Source organism: Varanus komodoensis, unplaced genomic scaffold (assembly GCF_004798865.1).
Source record: "Varanus komodoensis strain SLA01 unplaced genomic scaffold, ASM479886v1 scaffold46_3, whole genome shotgun sequence".
NCBI lineage: Eukaryota > Metazoa > Chordata > Lepidosauria > Squamata > Varanidae > Varanus > Varanus komodoensis.
In genome coordinates this window covers 233,310-258,891 of record NW_025336044.1, presented here as the reverse complement: position 1 = coordinate 258,891, position 25,582 = coordinate 233,310, and the positions used below count along the sequence as shown (strand labels likewise).

General features: G+C 49.3%; 2 protein-coding genes across 2 annotated transcripts in view; one reads left to right on the top strand and one right to left on the bottom strand.

Moving 5' to 3' along the window:
* Positions 1–19,278, top strand: part of MAP2K1 (mitogen-activated protein kinase kinase 1) — a 44,737-nt gene extending 25,459 nt beyond the window's left edge. Inside the window, exons 2-11 of the mRNA XM_044445013.1 lie at positions 525–735; positions 1,550–1,696; positions 7,312–7,389; positions 8,709–8,760; positions 13,720–13,844; positions 14,241–14,448; positions 15,749–15,813; positions 17,382–17,443; positions 17,849–17,894; positions 18,162–19,278. Of these exons, the coding sequence (XP_044300948.1) occupies positions 525–735; positions 1,550–1,696; positions 7,312–7,389; positions 8,709–8,760; positions 13,720–13,844; positions 14,241–14,448; positions 15,749–15,813; positions 17,382–17,443; positions 17,849–17,894; positions 18,162–18,275 (1,108 nt within the window). The 3' untranslated portion in view covers positions 18,276–19,278. The remainder of the gene's footprint in view (positions 1–524; positions 736–1,549; positions 1,697–7,311; positions 7,390–8,708; positions 8,761–13,719; positions 13,845–14,240; positions 14,449–15,748; positions 15,814–17,381; positions 17,444–17,848; positions 17,895–18,161) is intronic.
* SNAPC5 (small nuclear RNA activating complex polypeptide 5) lies at positions 19,183–24,084 on the bottom strand. The gene is made up of 3 exons (XM_044445014.1): positions 23,969–24,084; positions 21,154–21,243; positions 19,183–20,822 (listed from the first exon to the last, which is right to left on the bottom strand). The coding sequence occupies exons 1-3, from the start codon at positions 24,056–24,058 to the stop codon at positions 20,727–20,729; spliced, it is 276 nt and encodes a 91-aa protein (XP_044300949.1). The 5' UTR covers positions 24,059–24,084; the 3' UTR covers positions 19,183–20,726.
* Positions 24,085–25,582: the final 1,498 nt, after the last annotated feature.

The window sequence follows — 25,582 nt, the reverse complement described above, 5'->3', positions numbered from 1 at the left end:
CCACTTGGTGGGTGGGGGGAGGTGGCTGCGGTCATGGTCGCCACCCAACGTGGAGTTCGTGACCTGAGTTAAAATTTTTATGAAATTTTTGTTCGCGACCCAGTTTGGTTGTGAACTGAAGCGTTCGTGAGCCGAAGTACCACTGTATATGGTTGGAATTCTTTTCAACCACTCCAGAGTCTCTACTAAAGCAAAGCTGAGAGATATGTAAATTCCTGCTGGATTTCCTTCCTGGGATTTAGGTTCTAACTGTACGTTTGTAGAAAGTTACCTTTCTGGAATAAACTTCCTTTGCCAAGCCTTGGTTCGTCTTCAGCTGAAAATGTATGAGTTCAAATGATTTCCTAGGATAATTTAATACATATTTTAACAGTAAATAAAAAGCTCTTACCTTCTCGCTTAGTTGCTTAGCTCAGTTGCGTGCTCACACTTAGTCACTGAGGCTGCTTGTGCTTGGAGAGTTGAGCCCTGGTTTCGCTTTTATGAATGCCTGTACCTCCAATTTCCCTCTTCTTGCCACATAGGACAAATTTGGAAGCCCTGCAAAAAAAGTTGGAGGAGTTAGAACTTGATGAGCAGCAACGGAAACGTCTCGAGGCCTTCCTTACTCAGAAGCAGAAAGTTGGGGAGTTAAAGGATGATGACTTTGAGAAAATCAGTGAACTGGGTGCTGGAAATGGTGGTGTGGTTTTCAAAGTTTCGCACAAGCCCTCTGGCCTCATTATGGCAAGGAAGGTGAGTGTCAGTGCTGGCTAGGTGGAAAGAATGGTTGGCTAATTTCCCATTGACAGTCTTCCTTTTGTCAGTCATTTTGATTAATGTATTGCAAGACATACCTGAATATTTTTACAGAACCTCCTCCTACAATGCTAGGACCAGAAAACTATAATTTTGGTTCTTCTGCATTGTGTTCAATTATACACAGAGAAAGCATAGAGCTGATTGGAATATTAACCCCTGGAATCAGAACGGCAGTAAGCCTCATTTTGCCATACCCTTTCCCTTGCCATTAAAAATTCTACAAATCCAGTGATGTCTCTCTTGTTTTCATATATTGGCTGAAAAATGGTAGTGACACATCATCACTTTCAAGTTCTAAACTAAAGTTATCCCATGGATAATATTGCAGACTTTGGACAGTCTGTTTAGGTATCCCTGTCTTTCACACCCTCCTCCACCCCCAGTCTGCCAGTTGTGCCTAGTATTTTGATCTGTGTGTGCTAAGTGGGGTGGCCACTTCTGCCTCATTAAGAGTGAATCATCTGCAATTGTCACATGACCACAGTACAAAACTGGTAGTTTTCATGACAGGTCTTACGCACATAATAGCAGAAATTGCTTTTGTCTTTCTGTAACACACAAATGTCCGCACCTCAAACTTCCTAAAGGAATCTTCCAGGAAAGAAAATCCTGCAATTCTTGGTACAATCTGTGTTCAGTCCAGTATGTCTGGACGGCCTGCCACAATGTCCAGCATATGCCTTTTTTCTTTCCTTAACACCAGCGATTCAGCCAATGAAGAAACTGATGATAATTGGTTATTTTGCAGTTGATTCATCTAGAGATCAAGCCAGCCATTCGGAACCAGATCATCCGGGAACTGCAAGTCTTGCACGAGTGCAATTCTCCCTATATAGTGGGTTTTTACGGAGCATTTTACAGCGATGGGGAGATCAGTATTTGCATGGAGCACATGGTAAGTCTGCCTCTTTGTCGTGTTTGCTGCATCTGCAGACTCGTGCCTGTGTTGTGCTTTGCCCCCTGAGTATGGTCTGAGGATAGTGAAACAAGTCCAGAACATGTTCACACAGAATGCTTTGTCAAATTTCTGGCATCAGTGGATCTCGTGAAAGGATCTGTAGGCTGCAGGCTGGCTCCTGAGTGACTGCAAGCCAGAAGCACAGCTTTCAACCAGAGGCCTGAATGCAGGTGGACTTTACCACTGTTATTTTCTTCTGGATATGTCTGCATCCTGGTGGGCAGACTTCTGAGCTAGACAAGACTGTTGGCTGAAGGACGCTTTTGTGGGGTTTGATGGTTTTCGTGCTCCCAGGCCCACTCGGAATAGGAATCCAGCAGAGAATGGTTGCGCCTCTATTTCTGAAAACATAAAATGCAGCTGTTAGAGCTCCAGAAATACTTAAAATGTACACATTTTGTGACCTTTGGGTGGCCCTAATTCATTTATTGCATGAAGTGGACTTCAGGATTTCTCTTACAGCCCAAATGTTGCTTTTTTGCTTTGTGCATCAAGAGACAGTTGCTGACTTTTTGCCAATCGCCTCTTTCTCCGGCAGAGCTTCCTCACGCATTTCCCACCTGGAATGAGAAACAACAAGCCTGCCGCTCAATACAAATCAGTTCAGCATCTCCTCTTTTCCACCCTGTCTCCCAGCCAGCCTTTAGTGCCCACCTTGATTTTTGACAGATGTGGAGCAGAACCTGATCAGTATAGACTCAGTTTGCCCTGATCTATCTTTCTTTTGCCCTCAGTCTTCTGATGTTCCATGTTTAACTTTTATGTTTTGTCTTGTTTTCATTTTGATAGGAGAAATTATACTTTGCCCTCTCCATCTGTCAGCCTTTGTCTAGCCAGATGGAACCCCCACATTTAGAACAGTCTCACTGTCTCTGTGATTAGAAGGTCAATGAAATCTCTCCCTCTCTTCAAACCAAGATAGAGGTGCTAAAAGATTTCATGTGTGTGCCCAAAGACTTGGGTGGGGGGATAAGAGGAGAATCGTTCTGGAGCTAAATGAAATGGTACTTTAAAAATAGCAGTTTTTCTTTGCTTGTTTTTTGAGCAACATTATATACCTTCATTTCTGCTTTGCCTGAAGAGGAGCCTTTATTTCCCTTTTCTGTCGCTAATACTTAAGAAAGGGCATGCAAACTAGGTTTTGATCCCATATTAATAAGAAATGTAAACTTTGAGAAAAGCAACCGAGACCTCAAAATGAAGGCAAGTGAAAGAGAGAAATAAGAGGAGGCAGAAACATGGGGTGGAACCAGGCAGAGTAGAGGAAGGGTCCCATCAGGAAGGAGATTTTAAAGTGCAGTGGGAGGGAGAAGGAAGCAGAATCTCCCCCAGCCTCCAGCTTTCCTCCCCAAATTGCTTCTTAGCTAATTTTGCCCCTAAAGGTAGAGCTCTGAGACCAGCTCGAAGGAGAAAAACGTTTTTTTAAAAACATCCAGTTTCAGGGCAGGGGTGGCAATTCGAGGAGGAAGGCATGTTAAGAAGTGCCATTCTGCTCCCCCACTTCTTCAAGTAGGTGTCAGTTTTGACAGTATCACGTTGTGCCCCCTGTACACATAACAGCATGCCATCAAAATTTGCTGTTGATCTTTTTTTCCAAAATCAAGAGCTACCAGGCGTGAATGGTATTTGAGGAGGAGGAAGGGATAGCAACCTAGGAGGAGCCATGCTGGATGAGACCAGGGGCCCAGCCGCTCTAGCGTTCTGTTCACCCAGCAGCTAAGCAGCTGCCCACAGGAAATCCACAAGAGGTACCACATCCTTGTACCAGAAATGACTGAGCAAAGCTATTTTTAAAGCAAAATTGCTGACCTCAGGTTTGTTTGATTTTTTTAGAAGAGCTGGAAACTTTTAATGACAAAATGAAGTATGGTGGCTTAGAATCTGCACATTCCCTTTGCTCCCTGACTGAATTCTCAGTTTATTTGCTTCCACATCTGATACAAAGTAGACCTTTTCCTCTAAGATCTCTGTTGCACTTGGGAAATGTTTCTATTTATTTATTTATTTATTTATTTATTTAGAAAATTTCTATGCTGCCCCATTCGCCGAAGCCTCGGGGCGGCTCACAAATATATCAATTAAAATATTATACAATAAAAATATAAAACAAGTTAACAATATAAAATAAGTCTCCCTGGCTGAAGAATGAAATAAATAAATAGTATTAGCAGTTAAAATGACGTTTGGATAAAAAGGTCTTCGCCTGGCGCCGAAAAACAAATAACGATGGCGCCAGGCGGACTTCTCTGGGGAGCGCATTCCATAGATTTTGGTTTTACATTTTATTCTCAGAGCAGATACAATACCAGGCTGTTAAAAATGCTTTGAGCAGTTTTAAGGTAATAGTAACTGGCAACGCTTCTTGCACACTTTGTTGCTTTAAAAAAATCCTGCCACCATCTTTCAAGAGGTATGTTGCATTATTATCTCATTTCTGTACTATCCACTCTCTGCGCAGTCACAAAAATGATGAACAACAAATGCAGGATAATAAAAACATGGCACGAGCCAGTGTGGTGCAGCGGTTCAGAGTGTGGGACCAGAACACCAGAGAAATGGGTTCTGGTCCCCACTCAGCCCTGGAGGCAGCCGGGTGATGTCGGGCCAGTCATAGGCTCTCAGCCCAACTCATCTCGTAGGGCTGCTGTTGTCAGGATAAGATTGAGGGCAGGAGGAGAATTCTGTAAGCTGCCTTGAGCTTCTTGAAAGGAAAAAAGACTGGATACAGACACAATAAAATAAATGTAGAAATGGAAGTGTAGACTTAACCATTTAAACAGCCAAGATGGTTACAGTAAAGAGCCATGCCATAATACTCTATTGTGTGCCGTCAAATGCCTGGCAGTGGAGGACGGAAGAACATAACCCTGCTGGTGCGAGGTGGACCTTTTTGGAGAGAGCATTCCACACCTGGGAGACCATGACACTGAAAGCAAGCTGTGTCCCGTGGCTGCCACGGTGGCCGTGTACCTCATCAGCCAAATCAAGTCCAGCATGTCGTGACTAGGCAGTATTCTGCTTGCATTCATCTCTGTATGGCATCCATGTCAGAAGGAATGCAAGTAATTTTGCCGGCAGAATAGAATACAGACTGGTAAACGTGAGCTTTGGAGGGTTTCTCCAGCATCGTCTGTGACTTCCACGCGTTATGAAGACTACAATTAATTTTGCCATTCAGTTCTTCATGACAGCACAACTGAAGAAGAGGGTTAAGGTATCCAAGACCACCCAGTTTGCTTGTTTTTCTGGACAGTAACTTTAAGTTGACTCTTGCCTTTCCACCATCCTTTTCTTAGGCGTAAATGAAAATAGGTAGATAGATGGACTATTTGTACCTTTGCACTTGACCCAAGATTTCTCTGTAACAGAAAATCGCCCTGTCTTGAAAAAATTAGGCATTCTTTTCTCTGACTCCTGCTGTTAAGAAATCAAGATTTTTACTTTTTCTGCTTTTGTACCAGATGCGGCTTTTGACTTAAAAGTACTGCAATTTACAGAAATAAATGAAGCTGATACTGTTTTTCTTCTCCTGAAGCTCTTAGCAACAGCAGTATATATTTAACTTGAAAAGGGTGTGTTTGTTTTCTGTAATACGTTAAATCAAGCCTTGATAATCCAAGGGTGTGATGTGCTTTAAGACTGCCTTTTAACTCCAACCAGCTTTCTGTATCTTGTTTGTCTTTCCCCCAGTATGTACATTTTCTTACATGCCTGCTTGTGTTCATTTGCACAAAGTTTCCACGTAAGTGTGGCTGACAGCCACTGTGAGCAGCTGGTGTGCTGAAACACAAGGTCATGGACCCCCTCCTCTCTCCTCCCTGACATGAGTAGAAATAGACAGTCACGTCCTGTGGGCCAGACTGAACGTTTTAAAGAACAGGTTTAATGGGAAGTCTCCCCACCCCCAGTGAGGCAAGCATCAGCTCTGCGGGCCGTTTTTCATCAGAACAGGGTGCTGCAGGAAAAACATTCAGCACCCCAGTGCTGGAGTGTCGACCGAGGACCCCTTGGGTTGCTTTTTCAACGTGGCAGAGCTCCTCACCAATCTCTGGTGCTTGCTCCAGTTTGGTCCTTTCCCCTGCTGTGTCGGAGCTCAGGGAGGACAGGGCTGTGCCCTCCAAGGCAGCAAAGGAGGGGAGGCCAGCAGTCGGGCGGGATGTGTGGGAGGGGAGAGGGGGTTGTGGCTTCACTCACGGGCAGCGGGGACCACTCTGCAAAATAGATTGGCCTCAGAATCGGGACAGGCAAGGAGGATCTCCGCCCAGCACGGGACAGACCTTGGGCACCCTCGCAGCAGCACAGAAATGTATATTCCGTGCCTGGAAAGACGAGCCCACGTCCCACGCCCGCCCTCAGTGGACTGAAGGCCTTGCTGTTCTTGCTGCAGTTGGCTGCAAATTGCACGGCCTCCCATTTTGTCTGGGTGCGAATTCAGACAGGTGGCTTGTTTATGGGTATTGAAACAGAAGTGTCAGAATTAACACTGTGGTGAACAGGTATTACGACTATCTATGCTTTTAGTCTTCCTTTTCTTCTGTTCTTGTCTGCAGGTTTTTCCTTGTTTTGCTTTGTTTTGTTAAAATTGCATTTTTGATGACTGACTCATGAAAAACCCACAATAAGCATGACATTCATTGCCACCAGCAGTGATGATACTTTTAAAAAAGCCTGGTTTTCAGTTTATAAGCCAAGGAGCTCAATACCTGCTCCACAAGTATTTTCTCTTCACAACATCCCCGTAAGAACGGGCAGATGGATCCTGATCGGTCCAAACAAGGTTACAGTGAGCCTTTAGGACCAGCTCAGGATTGGAAGCTGGGTTTCCCTGGACCAATATGCTATGCTGCCTTTCTTTGAGAAATGTGACATTCATGGAAGGCCGTGGGGTCTCCTGACAGCTCTGGGCTGTGACAGCGAGTCAGACCTTCCAGGTTCAGAGGAAGGAAGGCGTTTGTGATGCTGGAAACAAGCCGGGGGGTGTGCATGCGCATCCCCAGAAGCACTTGTCTGGCTGTTGTGAGAAAATGCTAGGCTACACAGGCCTGCATCTGATTCAGCAGGGCCTTCTTGCGTATTTAGGGGGTGACCACAGACCAGCACTACCTGATTCCCGGCCCCCCCCCTTCTCTGAATGCAGGACGAGATGTTGGAGCTCGTGCAGCCCTCCTGTTACAGTGGGACCGCAGCTCCTCACCATTAGCAATGCTGGCACGAGGGCTGATGGGAAGTGCAGCTGCAGGCCAGCGGCATCTGGACAGCCACACGTTCCCTTTCCCTTGCGTGTGGCTAAAAGCAGTGGAACCCCTGGAGCGTGGGAGGGAATCATTAGGAGCAAGGCAACTGCCGGACAGGTAGCTGCAGACCTTAAAAATGGAGGCATGGGCTTTAGCTGCTTCCAGAACTGGTGCCTGTTTCCCCTCTCATGGTGTGGGTAAGAGATTGCTCCGTGATCCCATGTCCCGATGCGTGCTCCTGCAGGCTTTCCGGAGAGCCTTCAACATGTTGAGGCCAAGCAGAATCAGCACTGAGCATTGCAATGTTTCTTCCCATAGGATGGTGGATCCTTGGATCAAGTCCTGAAAAAGGCAGGCAGAATCCCCGAACAGATCCTAGGCAAAGTTAGCATTGCCGTAAGTATGTTGTCTTGGCATTCAGAAAGTAGGATTCAAAGGCCAGATCCGTCCAGAAGGTGGAGGCAGCTGGTGGAAGTTTTTCTTCGAGGGACGGCGAAACGGGCAAAGCTGACTAGGGCTCAGCATGAATCACTTTCCCCTTCTAAGCAGATGCCCTTTATTTAGGACTGCTTCATGCAGGAGATTCAGCCTGGGAGAAAGAGACCATGTGGCCAGAGCCTGTGGTCAAAGGGAGAAGTGCTTGGCCTGGGCAGCAAGGGCTGAGGGCTCCTGGCAGCTTCTCATCACCCTCTGGGCAGTTCTCTGCCCCCTCCTCTCTCCCCCCTCTCCCCCTCCCTCACTCATTCATGCGCTTCGTTTTTGCAGCAGCTGCTTCTTCACGACTGGGGCTCTCTAGCGTTGCCTTGGGGTGTGCTTCAGCTGTGGGCTGGCTGCCAGAAGACATTGGGGAGCGGGGCCTGGAGACCTGTCCCTCAGGTTGGAGTGGGACGGAGGGAGTGCAGGCGCTGTGGGAGGGAAGGAGCAGTGGAGAGTGGCACAGGCCAGCCAGTCTTGCTTGGCCCGCTGGAGGAGGAGGAGAACGCCCTGGCTGCACCTGGTGCCCAGCCTCTCTGCTTGACCAGGAAGCGGGAAGAGGAGGGGCTGCCCGTGGCTCAGGAAAGGCCCCAAGACGCCCTTGCCTTGCTGGTGGTGCCCGGCTTGAAAGTCACCCACTGAGAACTCGCCTGCTGGGATCTCTGCCTCCTCACATTTGCAAACGTGGTGCAGCTGTGGGTCAGAGGGCAGGTGGGTGAAAGGGAGAGAGAGAGGAGAATCTGGTACTGGGCCTTCCTCTCACTGGCTGCTCTCTCTGTCTGTTTGGTTGCCCCCTCCTCTCCAATATTAAGCAAGCGACAGCATAATTTTCAGAACCACCTGAAGGGCTAGAACAATTAATAATAGGTTGCTTTTCACCCTTGCACTTGCTGCAGAGGCAAACACTAATATTTGCATATTTTAGCTTTTTCTCCCACAAAGCTGTGATGTTGAAAGAATGATAAAACCCCCTAAGCTGTTTTATTAACCCACAAGATTCAGAAACAAGTGGAGCGAAATCAGTTTGTTTTGAAATTGATTCCAAAGTACATTGTGGTCAAAATCGTATTTGGAGATGCAACAAATCAGATTATTCAGTGGGATAGGCGACCTCTGACCTCATCACACATCCAAAGGACACATTTTACCCTTTTCCTTTAATAATTTTTGTACGATGTATGAATGCTTATTTCTGTTGATAGCTTTTTCCCACTAATTACAGTTTTGATTTGGGATTTCAGGTCATAAAAGGTCTAACATACTTGAGAGAGAAACATAAGATAATGCACAGAGGTAAGAATGCCCCCTTCCTGTTTAAGAATATTCCGAATGCTTTTACATTCCCGTGTCAGTCCCAGGGGTGTAGAACCGCTGGCCCATGGACCGAACCTGGCCCTCCTGGGACCCAGAGAGCCACACCCCCTTCCCCTGGCTATCTCCCCCTTCCTCCCCACTGCCAGCTGTTTGGTAGCTTCCAGGCATTGGTACCCTTGCGATTTTTGGCCTTGTCCTATTTGCCTTTTCCCAAGAACCCCTAGAATGACTGCTTCAAATCAGAGTTCCACTCTCAGATTGAAAGCAGGTTGACCCTCCACCCCACAACCAGGCACAATTTAGCAATAAAACACTGTGTGCATGTTGAGGGCAAACAATATTTATTTTTAGAGCATCTGAGCTTGTTGAAAGTTTGTCAAGCTTCTTTGCTCTTGTCCAGGTTCAGGTGATCTAGAAGCCTAGATACCTGGAGGATACTTTGAAAGATGTTTTTACCTTGAGCATGGTAGCTTGGATAGAGGCTTGCACCTGGGTTCAATTCTTTACTCTGTGATGAAGTTCACTGGCTAATTTTGGAGCTGTGAACATATCTCAGGCCCACCTGATAAGTCAGAGCCATTTGGAGGATAACATGTGAGTGGTAAGGAGGAACAAGTTCTACAGCCTATTTTTTAAAGGTGAGTGTGCAAGTTTTCTATAAAGGGCAGAGGGGAGAGAATTCTCTAAAACTTCCCCCGCATACTGAATCCAACAGGGTTTGACGCAGCAGCAGCATGCAGGCAGCTCGCATTTTCCAAGCAGGGAGTGCTTTGCATCAGCACCTCCTGGCACGGGAAACGAAGCCGTGTAGATGCTGCATGCAACGCCTCGACCACCTCTGCGAGAGATGTGGGGGGGGGTGTGGGGGCCGTCCCGCTTCTCTGGGGGGCCACAAATACACCAGGGAGCAGTGGGAGCGACTTGCTGGTGAGGGAGCAGTGAAGCGCTAGTGCTCTAACCACGCAGTGGCCTGCCTGCGTTTCCCTGGGCTTCCCGGCAGCTGGTCCTGCAGCCACCAAGCACAGGGGTGTTGCCACAGAGGGCTGTGGGGAGCTCAGCAGCAGCCATTGCTAAATGTGGCATCCGGGAAAAGATGCAGGACAAGTGGCTCGTGCAAAACCCGCCGTGGTCCAGAAAACCGCCGCTTTTCCCCTTGCTGCGGTGGCCATTCCGGCAAGAGCTTCCATGTGTTGCGGGCCAGGGGGACTCAGCAAGTGCGGTGCCTCCTCGAGTCCCTCTGGGCATCAAGGGTGAGGTATGGTCGACACCACAGCTGGCCAGCCGCAGGCCCATGTGACCAATGCAGTCCTGCTGGGCTTCCAGCCTGTAAAGCGGCAGCAGCTGATGCATTTGGACCCCTTTCAGCTTCCCAGACCATGGTCACCTGCGCTCCTTTCTGACTCTGGCAGGGCCGGTGGCCTCAGCAGCGCTTGGCCGTCAGGCATCTCAGTGGAGGAGGCCTGGGGGCCTCTGGGACAGCTGTGCTACCCTCTCCGGCCCCCACTACTCCGAGTCGTGCTGCCGAGGCCTGCACTGGGCACCGTAAGAGGCCAGCAGCCACAGACGACAGCAGCCCTCTGGGCCCGTGTTAGCTCCAACATACACAACCAGGGCAGGGCCCAGGGGGGTTAGCCGGCGCCCCAGAAGAGGTGGAGGGAGCTGCTGGCTAGCTCCCCGCCCACCCCCCTTAGCAAGTCGGAACATCTGCAGGGGCCAGAGGGTGAGTGAGCGCACCGAGGCGAGAGCCCCGCGCCACGCGATGGGCCGTAGCTTCACGGCCGTGCTCTGTGCCACCTGCGCGCAGGGATGGGAGGAAGGGCTGGGGCTCCGCGGGAGACACCCGCCTGCTGGCAGAAGGGCCCAGTCCCTGGGCTATCCAGTTTCCAGAGACAGGTTTCTAAAGCCTCTGGCGAGAAGGAACTGCTGGCGCCACGTTCTGAGTCCTCAGCTCTTCACCAGCTTCTGGGGCTCTTGTCCCGGCCCTCGCCACTTCTGCCTGCGCTTCCTGGCAGAATCGATTGCCGAGATGGCAGCCTATTTCGTCAAGCTTAATGCATGGCTAATGACTGGATGAGTGCTTTGGTGCGGAGGGCTGCACTGCGCTTACAGCAGAAAAGATGAAAAGAATTGATTCCAGTGCTTGAGCATTCACAAGCAGCTGACTTTCAGTTGCCTAGTTACCTGCAGCTCTTCATTTAAGGAAGCAGGATTACCTCCATGTGCCTGCCTGTGTGCGTGCACGCGCACGTGTGTGTGTGTGTGTGTGTGTGTGTGTGTGTGTGTGTGTGTGAGAGATAAAGAGACTGTTCACTTGCTGAACATATGAGTGTGACTTGAGTCAAACAGTTGCACATTTCTCCACTGAGCCTTGACCTGTGAAGAGACAGAAGCTGATCCGGTTCCATGAGAAGAATCTGGCTGAGCCAGGCTGACGGGTGGAGCCTTCAGCGAGAGGTTCCGTCTGCAGCAGCATCCTCGGCGATTGGTCCGTGCATGAGGACGAAGATCCTGTTGCTTGCTGGATCTCTTCAGACCAGCTGTTTCATGCTGCAGGACGCACACAAGATGACCGTCTCCCTGGGGTAATCCCAAGGCCGTCTGCTTACAAAGCAGGTGCTGCCTCCCCCACCATGTGGCCTTCCGTCAGGTCCCACCAGTTTGTCCTGCAGGCCTGTTTCCGTGCTCGTCTCTGCTGACTCCGCCCTCCACATGCCGGTCCTGGAGTGTGCCTGCCCTGCTGCCACTGCCCTTTAGACTGCAGGTAGACAGGTCGGGGACTGGTGAGCTGCAGTCTTTCTGCTGGCAAGAGAGAGTTGGGCAGCTACTCACAGAAAGCCACATTTCCATTGATTATGCTTTATTTGTTTCTCAATTCTGATTCCAGGTTTCCTCAAGAGAGCTCAGGTTTATATGATTTCTGCCCCATTATTGATTCACAAGCTTATGAGATCGGTTAGGCAGAGAGAAGGAGGGAGGGAGGGAGGGAGAGAAGGGAGTGGGGGAAGTATGTGAATGTCACTGGCTTAAGGAGATGCTTAGTGACTGAGCAGGGATCTGGACTGTGGGTTCCCTGCTTGGAAATTATTGCAAGATGTGATCTTGGCGGCATTTTAGTTTCGATGAACCCTTTCAGTAAAGGGGCAAAGGTAGCAAGCCTCATCCTTTGGGTGCTGACTGCGCTGTAAAAGAAGTTAATGCAAACGGCAGAGAATTCTTGCATTGACTCCAGTGGGGAAACATTTCTGGAAAAACTGAACTAAGTTGGATATTGAGGTTTTGTTTTTTGAAACGATGCATGCCCATCTGTGGCATCCTGAGCAGAGATTCTTGCCTCACTGCATCTGCCGAAGTGGATGGTCTGTAAAAATGTATGCCAACAGCGTGCCATATGGAGGGGCTCCTGGGCTTTGAATGTGGGAGGCTGCCTTGGACCGAGCTGCCCTGGCCCAGCCTGCTCAGCGATGCTGGCGATTGCCTCTGGGCCCGCTGTGTGCTCTGGGAGGAGACGTGCCCACGTGGGAGGTGCCAAGCTCAGCTCCCGGTGGCATTCTCAGAAGAACAGCCTTTCACGGCCTGAGGCCGTACGGCGTTTCTGCCAGGTAGACCAGCCCTTGCCAAGCTGCGCTTCCAGATGTGCTGGGCCACACCATCCTGAGCTAGCAGCCACGGGTTGTAATCCAACTCATCTGGACGGCCGGTAGGGTTGGGTTTTGCCTAAGCAGCGCCAAGCGATGATGACCTTCAAGGCGTTGCAGCGTTCTCACAACTGTGTTGCTTTGGATTTGAGGAGCGGGGTTCCTTTCACCCTTTAGGACCATCCGCAAGGTCCCTGTTGTGTTATCGAGCATGTTTGAAATGGAACATGCTGGGATGGTATATGAACCCCACCAGGTGGCTTGCTCAATTATACCCTCTCCAACAATGTTTTTGGTCTGCAATAAAAATGCAGAGCACACACAATGCCAAAAAATTTGAAGATGTGGGGTGTCAGAATCCCTTCTAGCTTTTGTATGAGGCATGTGACCCCCCCCCCCCACTGGAAGGCTAATCTGTGCTAATACTACAGAGAAATGAAGAGTAAGGAAGCCTTTGCACTCGACTTGTTGCTCCTGCCTCCCATCTCCTCATTTTATTTTAATATGTAATATGTGTTTTGGATGGGCTCTGCTAGCGGAGTGGTGAGGAGGTTGCTGACGTTTGGCTGATAACACAGTGAACTTTCTACTTCCCCAAAAGCAAGACGGTTTCTTAAAGGCCTGCCAAGGCCCCCTGGCCTACAGCTTGTCAGGATAGCAGCCTTGAAGCTGCCTTCCCTAATCCTTCTGGCGATAAGGACTGTTTTTGCTGTGAGAATGGAACTCTCTGCCTTGCTGAAGCTGTTTCACTCCCAGGAAGGTTGAGGGAGAGGATGAGGCGGCGCCTGTGTGCATCCTGACAGACTCTTCAGTAGTAAGAGAGAGGAAATTATAAAATCCACAGTGAGAGGGGTTGTCTTTTTTTCTGGGCTTGGGGGATGGAACTAATGTGTTGCTCATTACCAGGCCTGCTCAGGGGACAGGTATGGCCACCAGTAAGGAGAGTGTGAGCTTTCTTTGGTTTGCCTATATTGCCCAGAGTATGGCCTGAAGGCACCAAGCCACCCACCCTGTCGAAGCAGAGCAGTCTGGGGCTGGTCTTGAGCTTGGGGGAGACCACCTGGGAACCGAATGGGGCCACCTTGAGTTACACAATGGGAGAAAGGCAGGATATAAATATAAATAAATATATTCTGCACTGTATTTGGTAAATTGTATATCATCTTTGACATGGGCAGTTTTGTTTCTTCCTAAGTATCCTCAGATCTAAAATGAGATACCCTGGCTGAGCCATCGTCAAAGATAGAACGGCACAGGAGAAGTAAACAATTGTATCTTGTCCATTCGCCTTTCTTTTTTCCAGATGTTAAGCCATCCAACATTCTGGTTAACTCCAGAGGGGAGATCAAGCTTTGTGATTTTGGTGTCAGTGGACAGCTGATAGATTCAATGGCAAACTCCTTTGTGGGAACAAGGTCCTACATGTCTGTAAGTACGGAGGGTAAAACTGGAACAGTCCAACTAATACGTGATGAAGTGCCTATGCAAAGCACAGTTCAGGAGTGTGTGTAAGGACAAGCCTTACACAGATGTTTACCGAGTGACGAGTGCGCATTCATGTGGCTTGCAGTCGAGTGCATGTTTAAGCTACACAGAAGAGCTGCGGTTGGATGTTGTGATGGATGTTGTGATGGATGCTGCTGGGGCTGGACCCCGCCAGGACTGGAGGTTCTCTGAAGAGCAGTTGCGGTGAGGGGTGGAAGAGGGAAAACCCCGTTCAGACTGGACAGTAACCCCAGTCCCACAGACTGCCAGTTTTGGTGCTTCCATTTGTAAAGATTTTCTTTTCTCTTTTTTTCCTTTTTGGTCACTTTGTGCATGTAGCCTGAAAGACTACAAGGGACCCACTATTCAGTGCAGTCAGACATCTGGAGCATGGGGCTTTCGCTGGTGGAAATGGCCATCGGCAGGTACCCAATCCCACCACCGGATTCGAAGGAGCTGGAGCTCATGTTTGGGTGCTCCGTAGGGGGCGATTCTCCCATCTCTGAGACATCACCCCGCCAGAGAACACCAGGACGGCCAGTGAGCGGTAAGAGTCTCACCTCGTGCGGCCCGTGTGGGAGGGCTGAAAAGCGACATTCTTGAGCTCAGTTGGGCAGGGTGTGGAGCAAGCAAGCTCTGGGGATTTTGGTAGTCATTTGATAATGGCAACAAAGAATTTTGGCATACTCGGTACTCGGCCGTGCCCTGTCTGTGTCATTTTTATGTAAAATTTCCCGCATTTATAGCAGTCTTCCATGCTTCATGCCCAACCCTGCCCATCTATAAGGGAGCAGCAAGTCCAGCAAAGGCCTGGATGTACGCACAGCCTTCTCCGCAAGACGCGTCCTTCTCAGCATGGTCCCTCTTGGCAGTGGAGGTGGGGAGAAGCCTCCTCGGGCCACGTGTCTGTGAACAGGGTGCCTAAGAGGCGTGGTGTACTCCACATCTCTTTAAAGAAGGTTGGCACCTCACTCAGAACACAAGGGGAAACTCTTTCACAGACACCCCGTTTGTGTGCACAGGGCGCAAAGAAACCTTCTTGAGGCAGTCGAGTATGCTGGATTGCTCAGCACCACTCCTGGCATGATGTGGCCTCCAAAGCCCAGGCAGCCAAAACCGCAGAAGCATCTCCTTGAGAGAAGCTAAGAGAGGAGATGACGGGAAGGGGTGTTTCTGCATCTGTAGCTGCTTCTTTGGGCGGAGTTACTCTCTCACAGTCCTGACCACTTCCTGTTGCACAAGCACCTCGCTTGAACAAGGGCAGCAGTATTGCCGGATATTGCCCAATGTCCCAAGCAGACATCGCACACTGAATCTTTTTTGTCAGTAAAAGAATGAATGGATGGCAAATGCTCTGAATTCATTTCATAGACATTTCTTACGCAATTAGTTTCTGGCCTTTAATATTGCTATCTATCTATCTATCTATCTATCTATCTATCTATCTATCTATCTAAAGCTTTTATAGAGCATCTCATTACTAGCATCTCGGGATGGTTTACAACAAGCACAGATAAAAAATGGCACAGCATCCAGCAATTCACAATAAAATCACAATTAAAACCAATTAAACATATTTCAAGTTACCGTTAAGAGATGATTTGGGGGGTAATACAATTTACTGGAAAAGTTTGTTTGTTTAAAGCTTTTATATACCACCCCTTCACTAAAAAGTCCCAGGACAGTAGTACAATGAAATAAAAGTACAGCATCAGAGGACAAAATTCAAATAAAACCCCATCTTAAAACATTTTAACACTTAAAATATTGGGAAAATAAAAAGTTACAAGCAAACCGAAAAGGTGCGAACCAGACTGAGTCACCTGTTAATACCCTTGTCTTTTTAGCCCACGGTTCAGACAGCAGACCACCGATGGCCATCTTTGAACTGCTCGACTATATTGTAAACGAGGTAAGCCAGCCCTGCGGCTCCCTGACATGCTTGTTGGCTTTGTGAATTTTCAGGAAGGAATGAACATACTGAAGGCATATAAGGGGATCAAGAGCAGGGGTCTTCACCTGGCCCCAGGCACTGTCCTTGAGGCAGAGCTTTCCAAAATTTAGCTTTTCTTCTTGTGCCAGTCCCCCTCTGTGCAAATTGTGGAAGATTTTACCTACCTCAGCTCAGTCAGCAATTCAAGTGGAGGCTGCAGCCAGGAAATCAGAAGCTGAGCCTTGGAAGGGTAGCAGTGAAGGAACTGAAAGAGATAATCAAGTGTAAGGATATTTCACAGGAGACCTATGCCAAGATCTTCTGTGGTATGGTATTTTCGATCATTATGTATGGGGGTGAGAGATGCATTTGATCAGCTCAAAATACGGCACGGGAGGAGAAGTTTGGGAATACTCTGGGCTGACTAACAAGTGTGTCCTGGATCAAATCAAGCCTGCGCTTTCCCTGGAAGCAAAACCGCAGTTGTCCTACTTCGTGCATGTCATGAGAACGCTCCCTGGCGAAGACAAACATGCTGGGGAAAATGGAAGGCAGAAGGGAAGCAAGACCAAGCGTGAGACAGATCAAATCCATCAGCGAAGCTACAGCCTTGGGATTGCTGAGCAGGACATTTTGGAGGGCTGCCACGACTCGGAGCTGACCTGACAGGGCATATAACAGCAGCAACCCTGCCAGTAGCCAAGCTGTGCCACCTTGGCGGCACGTGTGCTTCCTGAGTAGTGCTTTGGGACCCAACTCGCGCAAGCGGGTGAGGCGAACCGGGTGGGGAGCTTCTTCCCGTGGACAGTAGCCCATTACCTTACGTGGTCCTGGAGGAGTCTCATCCCTAGCCAGAGAAGCCCCGGCTGTACCCCTCTGCAGCCTCTTCCATCTTATGCACACCCACTTCAGCCGTGGTGATCCTGCACTTCCTTCTGGAAAGGAGGGGAAATGGGTCACATTCCTGTGCAGGAAACCCACAGCAGGCAGCGTGCCAGTGCGGAAGGGGCCCGCACGAAAAGAAGTGGGAGCTCTGTCTGGGGGGCACAGGGAAGCAGGCCAGGGAGATGCAGCAGGCCAAAGGGGAGGTGCCCAAGGCCCGCTTCCCCAGCCCACTCTGAAGAGGCAGTGTGTACACATGCGCTGATGATCCGTATGACTCTGTTTGCTTTACAAGTAAAACCATTTTTAAAACCTCAGGCAGCAGCAACATAGTTGCAAAAGCTGTTTCTATAGCAGCCTCAAAACTGCTTCTCCATCTCAAAAGTGAGTTCACACGGGTGTTTAAAAGGAGTTCTGGAATGAAATGGTCTGTAGCCCTTGCAAAATGCCACGTTCCCTCCAATGCAGCATGTACTGGCACACCCAGATTTTTCTCCACCATGGAGTCCTATGCATATTAAAAACCACGTCCCTAACTTGCATTGTCTGTACGGTATTGTCAGCCTGAAGTGTATATATAACAGTGCAAACTGCAAGTATCAAGGATTGCGTTGGGCACAACAGTTGTTCCACTTGTTCTGACATTTGTGCAATGTTGTTTTCAGCCCCCTCCAAAGCTTCCCAGTGGGGTCTTCAGTCCAGAGTTCCAGGACTTCGTGAACAAATGGTGAGATGAGTTCATGAATGCATTGTTTGTAAAGGAGCCCCGCTCCGCCCTGCCCTGCTTTTAAGTGCCCTAATTAAAATTGTGCCTTTAGGGGTTGCTTTGTTTGTTTTGGGGGGAGCAAAGGGCTTTGGCCAGGCTGGGCCAAGGCATGTCTGAGCTTTGCACCTCTTGCTGCAAAATGGCAGCCCTTTTCCTTTCCCATCAATTTAGCATATAGTGCAACCTGGGTGGGGTGCGGAGAGTTCTTCTGCAATAACCCAAATAACCAGGAACCATGAAGAATGGCCAGCCACAGCCAGGCCCACTGCTAAAGACACGGGTGGGCTGAGGGGCCAATGGCACTATCAGGTTTTGAGGGGAAAACCAAATAGTGACAGGAATGTGACAGTCTTCCTTTTTATACAGCCTGATCAAGAATCCTGCAGAGAGGGCAGATCTGAAGCAGCTTATGGTGAGTGGAACGTTAATTTCTCTCTCAAAGTATTCTCAGTCCTTCTGAGAGTCCTGCTGCCTGCTTCCGTTCTCTAGCTGCTGAGGCAGAAATCCTGGTGTCAAAGTCAGCTTTCTCCTAAACTGGTCTGGGCTGAAAAGGGAGAATTCATTTTGCTGCCCAAGGACGATCCCTGCTCAATCCGCAGCCACCCGCAGCTTGCCTCAGGAGGCGGCCCGTGGTTTGGAACGGGGCTCCCTTGCGTGTCACTTCTTTGATTTCCTGCAGGTCCACATGTTCATTAAGAGATCAGAGGCAGAAGAGGTGGATTTTGCAGGCTGGCTGTGCTCCACCATTGGCCTCAACCAGCCCAGCACCCCAACCCATGCCGGAGGAGTCTGAACACCCGAGAGCGATGCCAGATTCACTGAGCGTTGTACGTCTTCATCCCGAGCGAGGCCTGACTAGGAGCCCACCCAAGACCCTCTGAAACAAACTGGAATGGTGCTTGGTGGATTTGTAGCCCAACTCACCTCCCATCCAGCTGTCTAAAGCAATGCTCTTTTGGTCCTGTTTTTTCACAGCTTCCGTCTACCAGAAAGTGTATCCCCACCCCACCCCTCCTTAAAAACGATGTCTCCCTACTTTGCATGCGCCAAGTTATTTTCCAGGTCCATTTCTTTTTCTCCCTGTGGTTCTAAATTAACAGCTGTTGTGTTTGATTACTTATTTGCTAACTGACCAACATGTGATACTTTAAGTTAGTGATCCGCAAATTTGGAGTGAATGTTGGATACCCTTTCACAAGGGGAAATCCTGCCAGAGCTGCTGCCGCCTTCCCACTTGTTAGCTTGGTCTGAACCTTTTGCAACTTGGTGGTACGTCACAATTTGTTTAGCCAGTCTTGGTTAGGGATGCTGTGAGTAAACCTCTCCTAAGCATGTATTGCTGCTGCTAAGCTGAGACTGAAACTATGAACAACTGTTTGCTCTTTGTGCAACGAACTCTCGATAGATGTGAGCAAAGACCGCATCCTGAACTGCCAGCCCTCTTTTCCCCACACCCCAGCAACATAAATGTGTTGGCACTTCTATTTATTTTTAAGTGTCTCATTGGATACTTGGGGATTGCATCGTGGTGGATATCTCCCTCCCAGTTAATTTGGTATTTGTATTTGAAAGGGATGGAAAGAAAACTATCCCTCAGACAGAATCAAAGGATTGTGTTTGGGGCTTTTTAAAAGGAGAAACGCATCCAAGTTGCTTTCCTTCTAGATCCACTGAAGTTTGATATGACAAATTGTGCATACTTTGTGTTTGAAAATTCTTTTAATCATTTTATTCTTTCAGATGTTGAGCAATTTCATCTTACACTAATAAATACATCATGAAGTTACATCAGGGAACTGATGTTGTTTAAATATTAATTGATGTGCAGTGGCTGGCAAGAAAGCTCTTAAAACAAGGTTGCAACTCTAGTTCTAACCTTCAGATCTGTGCGCCATCTCCTGAATGGGCTCCCCCTCAACTGACAGCTGCAGTTACTTTCTCTACTGCTAGACCAGTGTCAGAAACTTGGCAGGTTTGTATAGTCACCCACCTGAGCTGAATCCCACCCCTTTGGCACCCCTTAAGGTCATCATGGCTAACGTTCATCGATGCTTGGAAGTTTACCATACTGCAAACCAGGATGCGCAGTCTGAAAGAGACTCACAGACTTGCTCATCAGAAGCTCCCCAGCAAATTCTCAGTGTCAATAAGCCCACTTTCTTGCTGGTCCTGCCTGCAGTTGGGAAGAGGGAGAGCAGGGATCAGCAGTTGAGGTCAGACAGCATGGAAGGAATCAGCCAGGAGTATCACAAACTGACAAACTTGCTTTAACAAAAAGCAAGAGGGCTGTAAGTTGCAGTGCTGAAGCGGAAGTCGCAACACAGCAGGGGTAAAAGCACCAAGCAGGTGTGCTTGGGAGACACGCTCTCCCCGGCAGTGATGGGAACGACCATGACTGTCACGGCGGCAGCCATGCAGCCCTCGCCCTCGGCTGCCTTCCAAGAGGAGGCTTGCTCTGGACCCTGAGCACACCCCTTATCCTGAAACGGCTTCGCTGGGAAGACAGCACCTCGCTTCAGTAAAGCGTGCGCCAGCTAACAAAAAGTGGAGAGAGGAGGATACCGGGGCACAGCGATGCATGACCAGAAGTTCCCTCTCCTAGCTGTATGTGTGTGTCATCTTTGCTAAATGTAATCTTGGCCCTGAAGGGCCAAAATTCAATACAATCACAAGTATTCAAAAAACCAGACACTGACACAACCTAGAACTGAAAATGTTTCCTGTTACTAAATGTAGACAATTCGTGAAATGTTGAACCTAATACAATAACCCCCAAATGGTTAGAATTTAGGGGTATTGTATATATAGTCAGTGGGTTTTGTTTTTAATGCAGTAGCACGAAAGAAGTACATGCAAAGAACTGTGAGCTAGCCTCCTTTTGTAAACTTGTTTACCCTGATGAGATTTGAGAGTGCCACCCTCCTGAAATTAGTCATTTTCCAACCATTTTTACCAGTAGTAGAAGCTTCAAAGAGAAGATTATTGCTTTGAGAGTTGTGTGTTGCACCTCCCAAATGCTACTCGGTTCAAAGTAATCGTGCTACATAGTTATGCATTGACATTGACTCACTCATACCAACAGTTTATCCCCATCTCTGGAAGCCTTTGGGAAACCTGGTTGCATTTGTGAATGTAGTTGGGTCTTATAGCACCAAGCAAAGTCTGAGTAAATATTTTCCTTGAAAGACGGTCACAGAGGTTCCTGAGTCTGGGATAAAAAGGCTGTCAGGCTGCATGCTCCACACTAGGAATCGGATTCCTCCTCCTCCTCCTCCTCCTCCTCCCTGATGTGCATCTGTAACTGCAGTTTCGTTTGATTGATAGCTGCTTCATTGTCCATCTGTCCAGGGGTTTAGGATACAAAAAGCAAAAACCTGGTTAGTTCCGGCTAAGAAACACAAACAACAGTGCCTTCTACTCGAAGGTAGAAACTTGCATAACCCCGGTCTCCTTTCTTTCTCATCCAGGCACTGAGAAACTGTACATGTGCAATGCTACAGATGATAGGAAGGCAATAGTTTTTTTTCCTACCAGTCGCCAGAAAATGAGCATTAAAAGGATTCACTGGTCAAGGTATCATGCACCTTCTCCTTAGGCTCGGAAGGCTCTGTCTCACTTTACAACCAGGCATGAGCGCCGCCTTTCTCGCAACAGAACAGAAAATGCCTTACATTTTGATGTTCCTCTGTTACAGCAGTGGAAGGCACAGCAGTGTTCCCTTCCCTGGCGTTGATCATGGACTGAAGGGCCAGCTCCTCCACCTAGAAACAGTTTGCAATGGTCAGTCTTGAAAGAAAGCCAAGCGGCATATTAGTGATCCTTTAACCTAGCACAGAGGTTTGCAACCAGCTGCCTTCTAGGTGTTTTGGACCACAGCTCTCACAATCCTTGACCATTTTTCTTACAGGAGTTCTAGTCCAAAAGATCTGGGTACCAGCTGGTCTCATCCAGGTCACCCAAAGTCTAGAAACGCTAGTGTTTGGAGAGTCGGCAAAATTTAGCAGCTCGGAAAAAAGTCATTCTATAGGCCCATAGTAGGATAAATGATGCAATTTTCTATGCCAAGTCTTTATTCAGTAAAGGTATCCAAGCTCTTGCTAGCATCAGAACCAGTGGTAACAGCTTCTTGGAAATGCATGGCTATTTAATATACTCACGGGTTGTTATATGGAACGACAAAAGCAACAGATGGGTTCCCATGAAGCACTGGTCGAAAGAAAGTGCTTGGACTGCGGTTTAAGTGGGAGTACAGGAAGCCAGGTAGCCATAATCAAAACAAAAATGAGTTTCCTCAGAACCCATCTAGTTTCAACATGCACAAACTTACAGGAAGTCTTCCCTTTGCAAACCCCATCCAAATGAACAGCAAATTACAGACACAGATTTTTAAGATTACCATACCATGTGGTCTAGAAATTCATTTTTGTGTTGATGCTTTTTTTTGCTTAAATGAAAGCTGACAGTCTAAAAGAAAACATGAATCTAAGCTTCTGAAGTATACTTGAAGACACTGAAAATGCATGCCGCTCTGTTTCTAGCTATCCAAACAGCTCCAAGCAATCCGCACATGCCAGAAAGCTCAATTCTAATCCCTTCCGGAAAGCACGTCCCCTGCGTCTCTATTTATAATGCTGCCCCTTTGTATGTGCAGATCTCTCCCTCTCCACACCAGTTTTGGCACCCTGTGGCACTCTGCTGACAGCTGTACTAATATTCGCAAAACCTTCTGGCATTTAAACAAACAATGCAGGCAAGAACTTGGTGTGGGGGTAGTTGAGCTCTTTTCTAGCTGGAAGAAGCACAGGAAGAAGTTAACTGTTTAACTGTCACACAAACCAGTTGGCCAATGGACCTGCAACTTTCCATTTGGATGGTTTTGCCTTGAAAAAACTATAACGTAAATAGTGTGGGCCTAGGTAGCTCAAAGGTTGCATGAAAGTAAGTGGCCACACTTGGCTTTGTAAAGTTAGGTGAATTGATGTTAAGGATTTACAGCACGCCTCCCTCCGCATGGAATTTTCTCTGGGGCAGGCTCAGGATGAATCTTGCAGTTGCTGTTTTTCTATCTTAGGAGCCTTGTGAGAGGCAGAAAGGCAGGATATACACATTGCAATACCCAATTTATGATGAATGCTAATAACATTTTATGACATGATTATCTTTTAATGCCAAGATTGTGTAGCGAATCATCTAGCGGCCATAATATTTGCACAAGGTCTACAAAATGAGAATTTTTTTTTAAAGTTTAGAGAGGAACCTCTTTAAATACAATCAACATTGTGCAACCTAGGATAATTCATGTACTTTCAGCCTCACTCCTCTGTCTGTCAAATGGGAATACCAGGAGCAAGGAGCAATTGGAGCATAAAGACATTTGTGGACAACAGCTGAACAGAAGTAATTTTGCGGAACAGCTCTGTAACATTAGGAAGCAGGTGTATTACTGGGAAGAGGAAGTGGATCTGGATGAAAACCACAGAAAGACGAGAGTGATTCTTACTTGCTCGTATGGTGAGGTACATTACGTAAGTCTGAACCACATAAGATGGGTTTGCAGAAAGAATAAACAGCCTGGCTGGGCAGACCCAAGAAATCCCTCCAGCCCAAGAATGGCAGCTCTGGCACTGGCAGGTAGCCCACACCTCAATACGGAGATTTTAAAGAACACATCCGTTGAGACCTGGGCGGCATCTGCTCTTAGGTGTGCTTGCAGGCCGGGTCTTAACCGAGCCCTGGCTGGCGGTGGGGAGAAGGCCTATGCTAGCCCGTCCCCAGAGCACTGAGCTGGGGCCGCCCCATCTATTGGAAGCCGGGGATCTGCCTGCAAGGCGGCAAGAGCAGCTCCGTGCTCCTGAGCGCAGAAAGCGCCCTTGACCCGGGTCGGGCCCCAAGAGGCAGGCAGCCCCCAAGGCGAGGAGGGCCGGGCCGGGCCGGGCCGGGCGCCTGCCAGCCGAGGCTAGCTAGCGCGGCACCCCCAAGCCTCGCCTAGCTTCCCCCGAGAAGGCAGACCCGTCGTCCGCTGCCTGCAGAAGATGCGCCCTGCCCAGGATCCGGCGGCCCTTCTGCGAAGCTCGGCCGTCCCTCTTTCCACATGGGGCAAAGGGCCGCGGCGGGGCTGCAACTCCCACCATCCTCAGACCGCAGGACTTCACCAGGGCCGTGCAGGGCACGCTCGGCCGCAGTCTGTCCCCAGCAAGGTGCGCCTTCAGCTCCTAGCACCCCCAGCCGGATGCGGATGATGGGAGTTGCAACCCCACGCCTCTGCAGTTCGCGCCAGCGAAGACGTGCGGGCGGGCCCGCGAACCACGACACCTAAGGGCAGCGCCGGCCCCCGCTCATTAGCATACGTCGAGGAGACCCCTCCCCGCAGCCATGGAGACGGAGAGGCGACTCGCGGCCCAGGGAGGCCCGCCCGCGCGAGCCAGCGAGCGAGCGAGCCAGCCTCCGGTCCCGCTCCTCCCCACTTCGCGCGGCCCCGCGTCGGACCTTGAGGCGGTTGAGCTGGTCGTGCAGCGCCGCCTTGACCCGCAGCAGCGTCTCCTCCTCCTTGCGCAGCTCCTGCAGGCGGCTCAGCATCCTGCTCCCGCCCCGCCTCCGGCCGCGCGGAGTGATGACGAGCCCGACGGCAGCGACCAGAGCGGCGGCGACCCGCGCGCGAGGGGGAAGGCGCTCAGGCAAGCGGGTGGAGCCATCTTGCTTGAGGGCGGGAGTGGGGCAGCTTCCCTCCGGCGGGGTCGAAGTCTCGAGAAGCCTCCCACTCATTGGAGGCTCGTCTCTGACGCACGAGGGGCGCGCCGGCGGGGTTTCCCATTTTTCACGACGCGGGGGCGGCGGTGAAAAGGAACACGCGTGTCGGCTGGCCCCAGGCGGCCGCCTAGGCGCGCTGTCCCCGTTCGGAATTGTGGAGTCAGTGGGAGGCCGTTTTACGTGCTCGGCGGAGCGCGGGCGGAAGGACGCGACCGCGCCGCTGCCCCCGCCCTGCCGGGTAAAATGGCGCGGCCCAGCCGGCCGCCTCGTGGCGCTGGGAGCGCGGGTGGGGCGGCGGCGGCGGCGGCGGCGGAAGAAGGGCCCCCGGCGGGCCACGTGCCTCCCGGACAGCCCCGCTTGCGGCACAAGCTCGGGCTGGCAGCGCGACTACGGGCCTCGGTGCAGCGTCCACGTGCTGGCGACCCCTGGTCTGGAGCGCTGCCACTGCTGCACAGGGGGCGCCCTTGGAAGTGACCCGGAATCTCCAGCTGGTTAGTTGTGATATTTATATGCCATCCTATTGCAAAAGCCTCAGAACGGCTTACAATGAATTTATACCGATATTTGTATTTTATTATGTAACTAGGTATCAACCACATAAACAAATCGACCCACTCTGGCTGCAGTTAAAAATATATTAAAAATACCATATTAAAACTTATTAAAATATTGATGAAATAAAAGGTCTTAACCTGGCACCAAAAAACATATGACGGCACCAGGTGGACCTCTGGGGAGCGCATTCCATAGATGGGGCACCACCACAGAGGAGGCCCTCTTCGGGGTGCTCTGCCTCCTATTATCTTTCACAGAGGGTTCCCGGAGGAGGGCTTCTGCTACCAATCTCAGGGGCAGGAGGGCAAATAGGGAAGAAGGCGTTCCTTTAGAAGTTTCTCTACCCCATCACCATTAGAGAGATCCAAAACAGGGCAGCAAGATCGTGAACAGAGGCTGGCCAGCTATCACGCCAGTTTGGCTGCCAGCAGTAGACCAGACACAATGCTCATACTAATGCTCAAAGGCCTAAACAGCCTGGGGGCAGGTATGGGAAGGACCCCTTTGTCCCATATCCATCTTCAGCAGTCTCTGCAGGAGCAAAGGAAGCGGCTAGCTTGGTATTCCTTTCAGCCTTAGGTGAATATCTCCATTTTCCCCAGTATCTTAAAAAATTAAGATACTATTAACTTTTGCTTTTATATATTCCATTTTACTCTGTATCACTGTCTGCTTCTATGCTGACACACAGCAATTGCTATTTCAGGTTTATTCCTTTAATTGTGTGTTTTAAATGTTTAATTTTGACTTGTTAACTGCCCAGACAGCTCTAGCTATAAAAATACAAGAAAGAAAGAG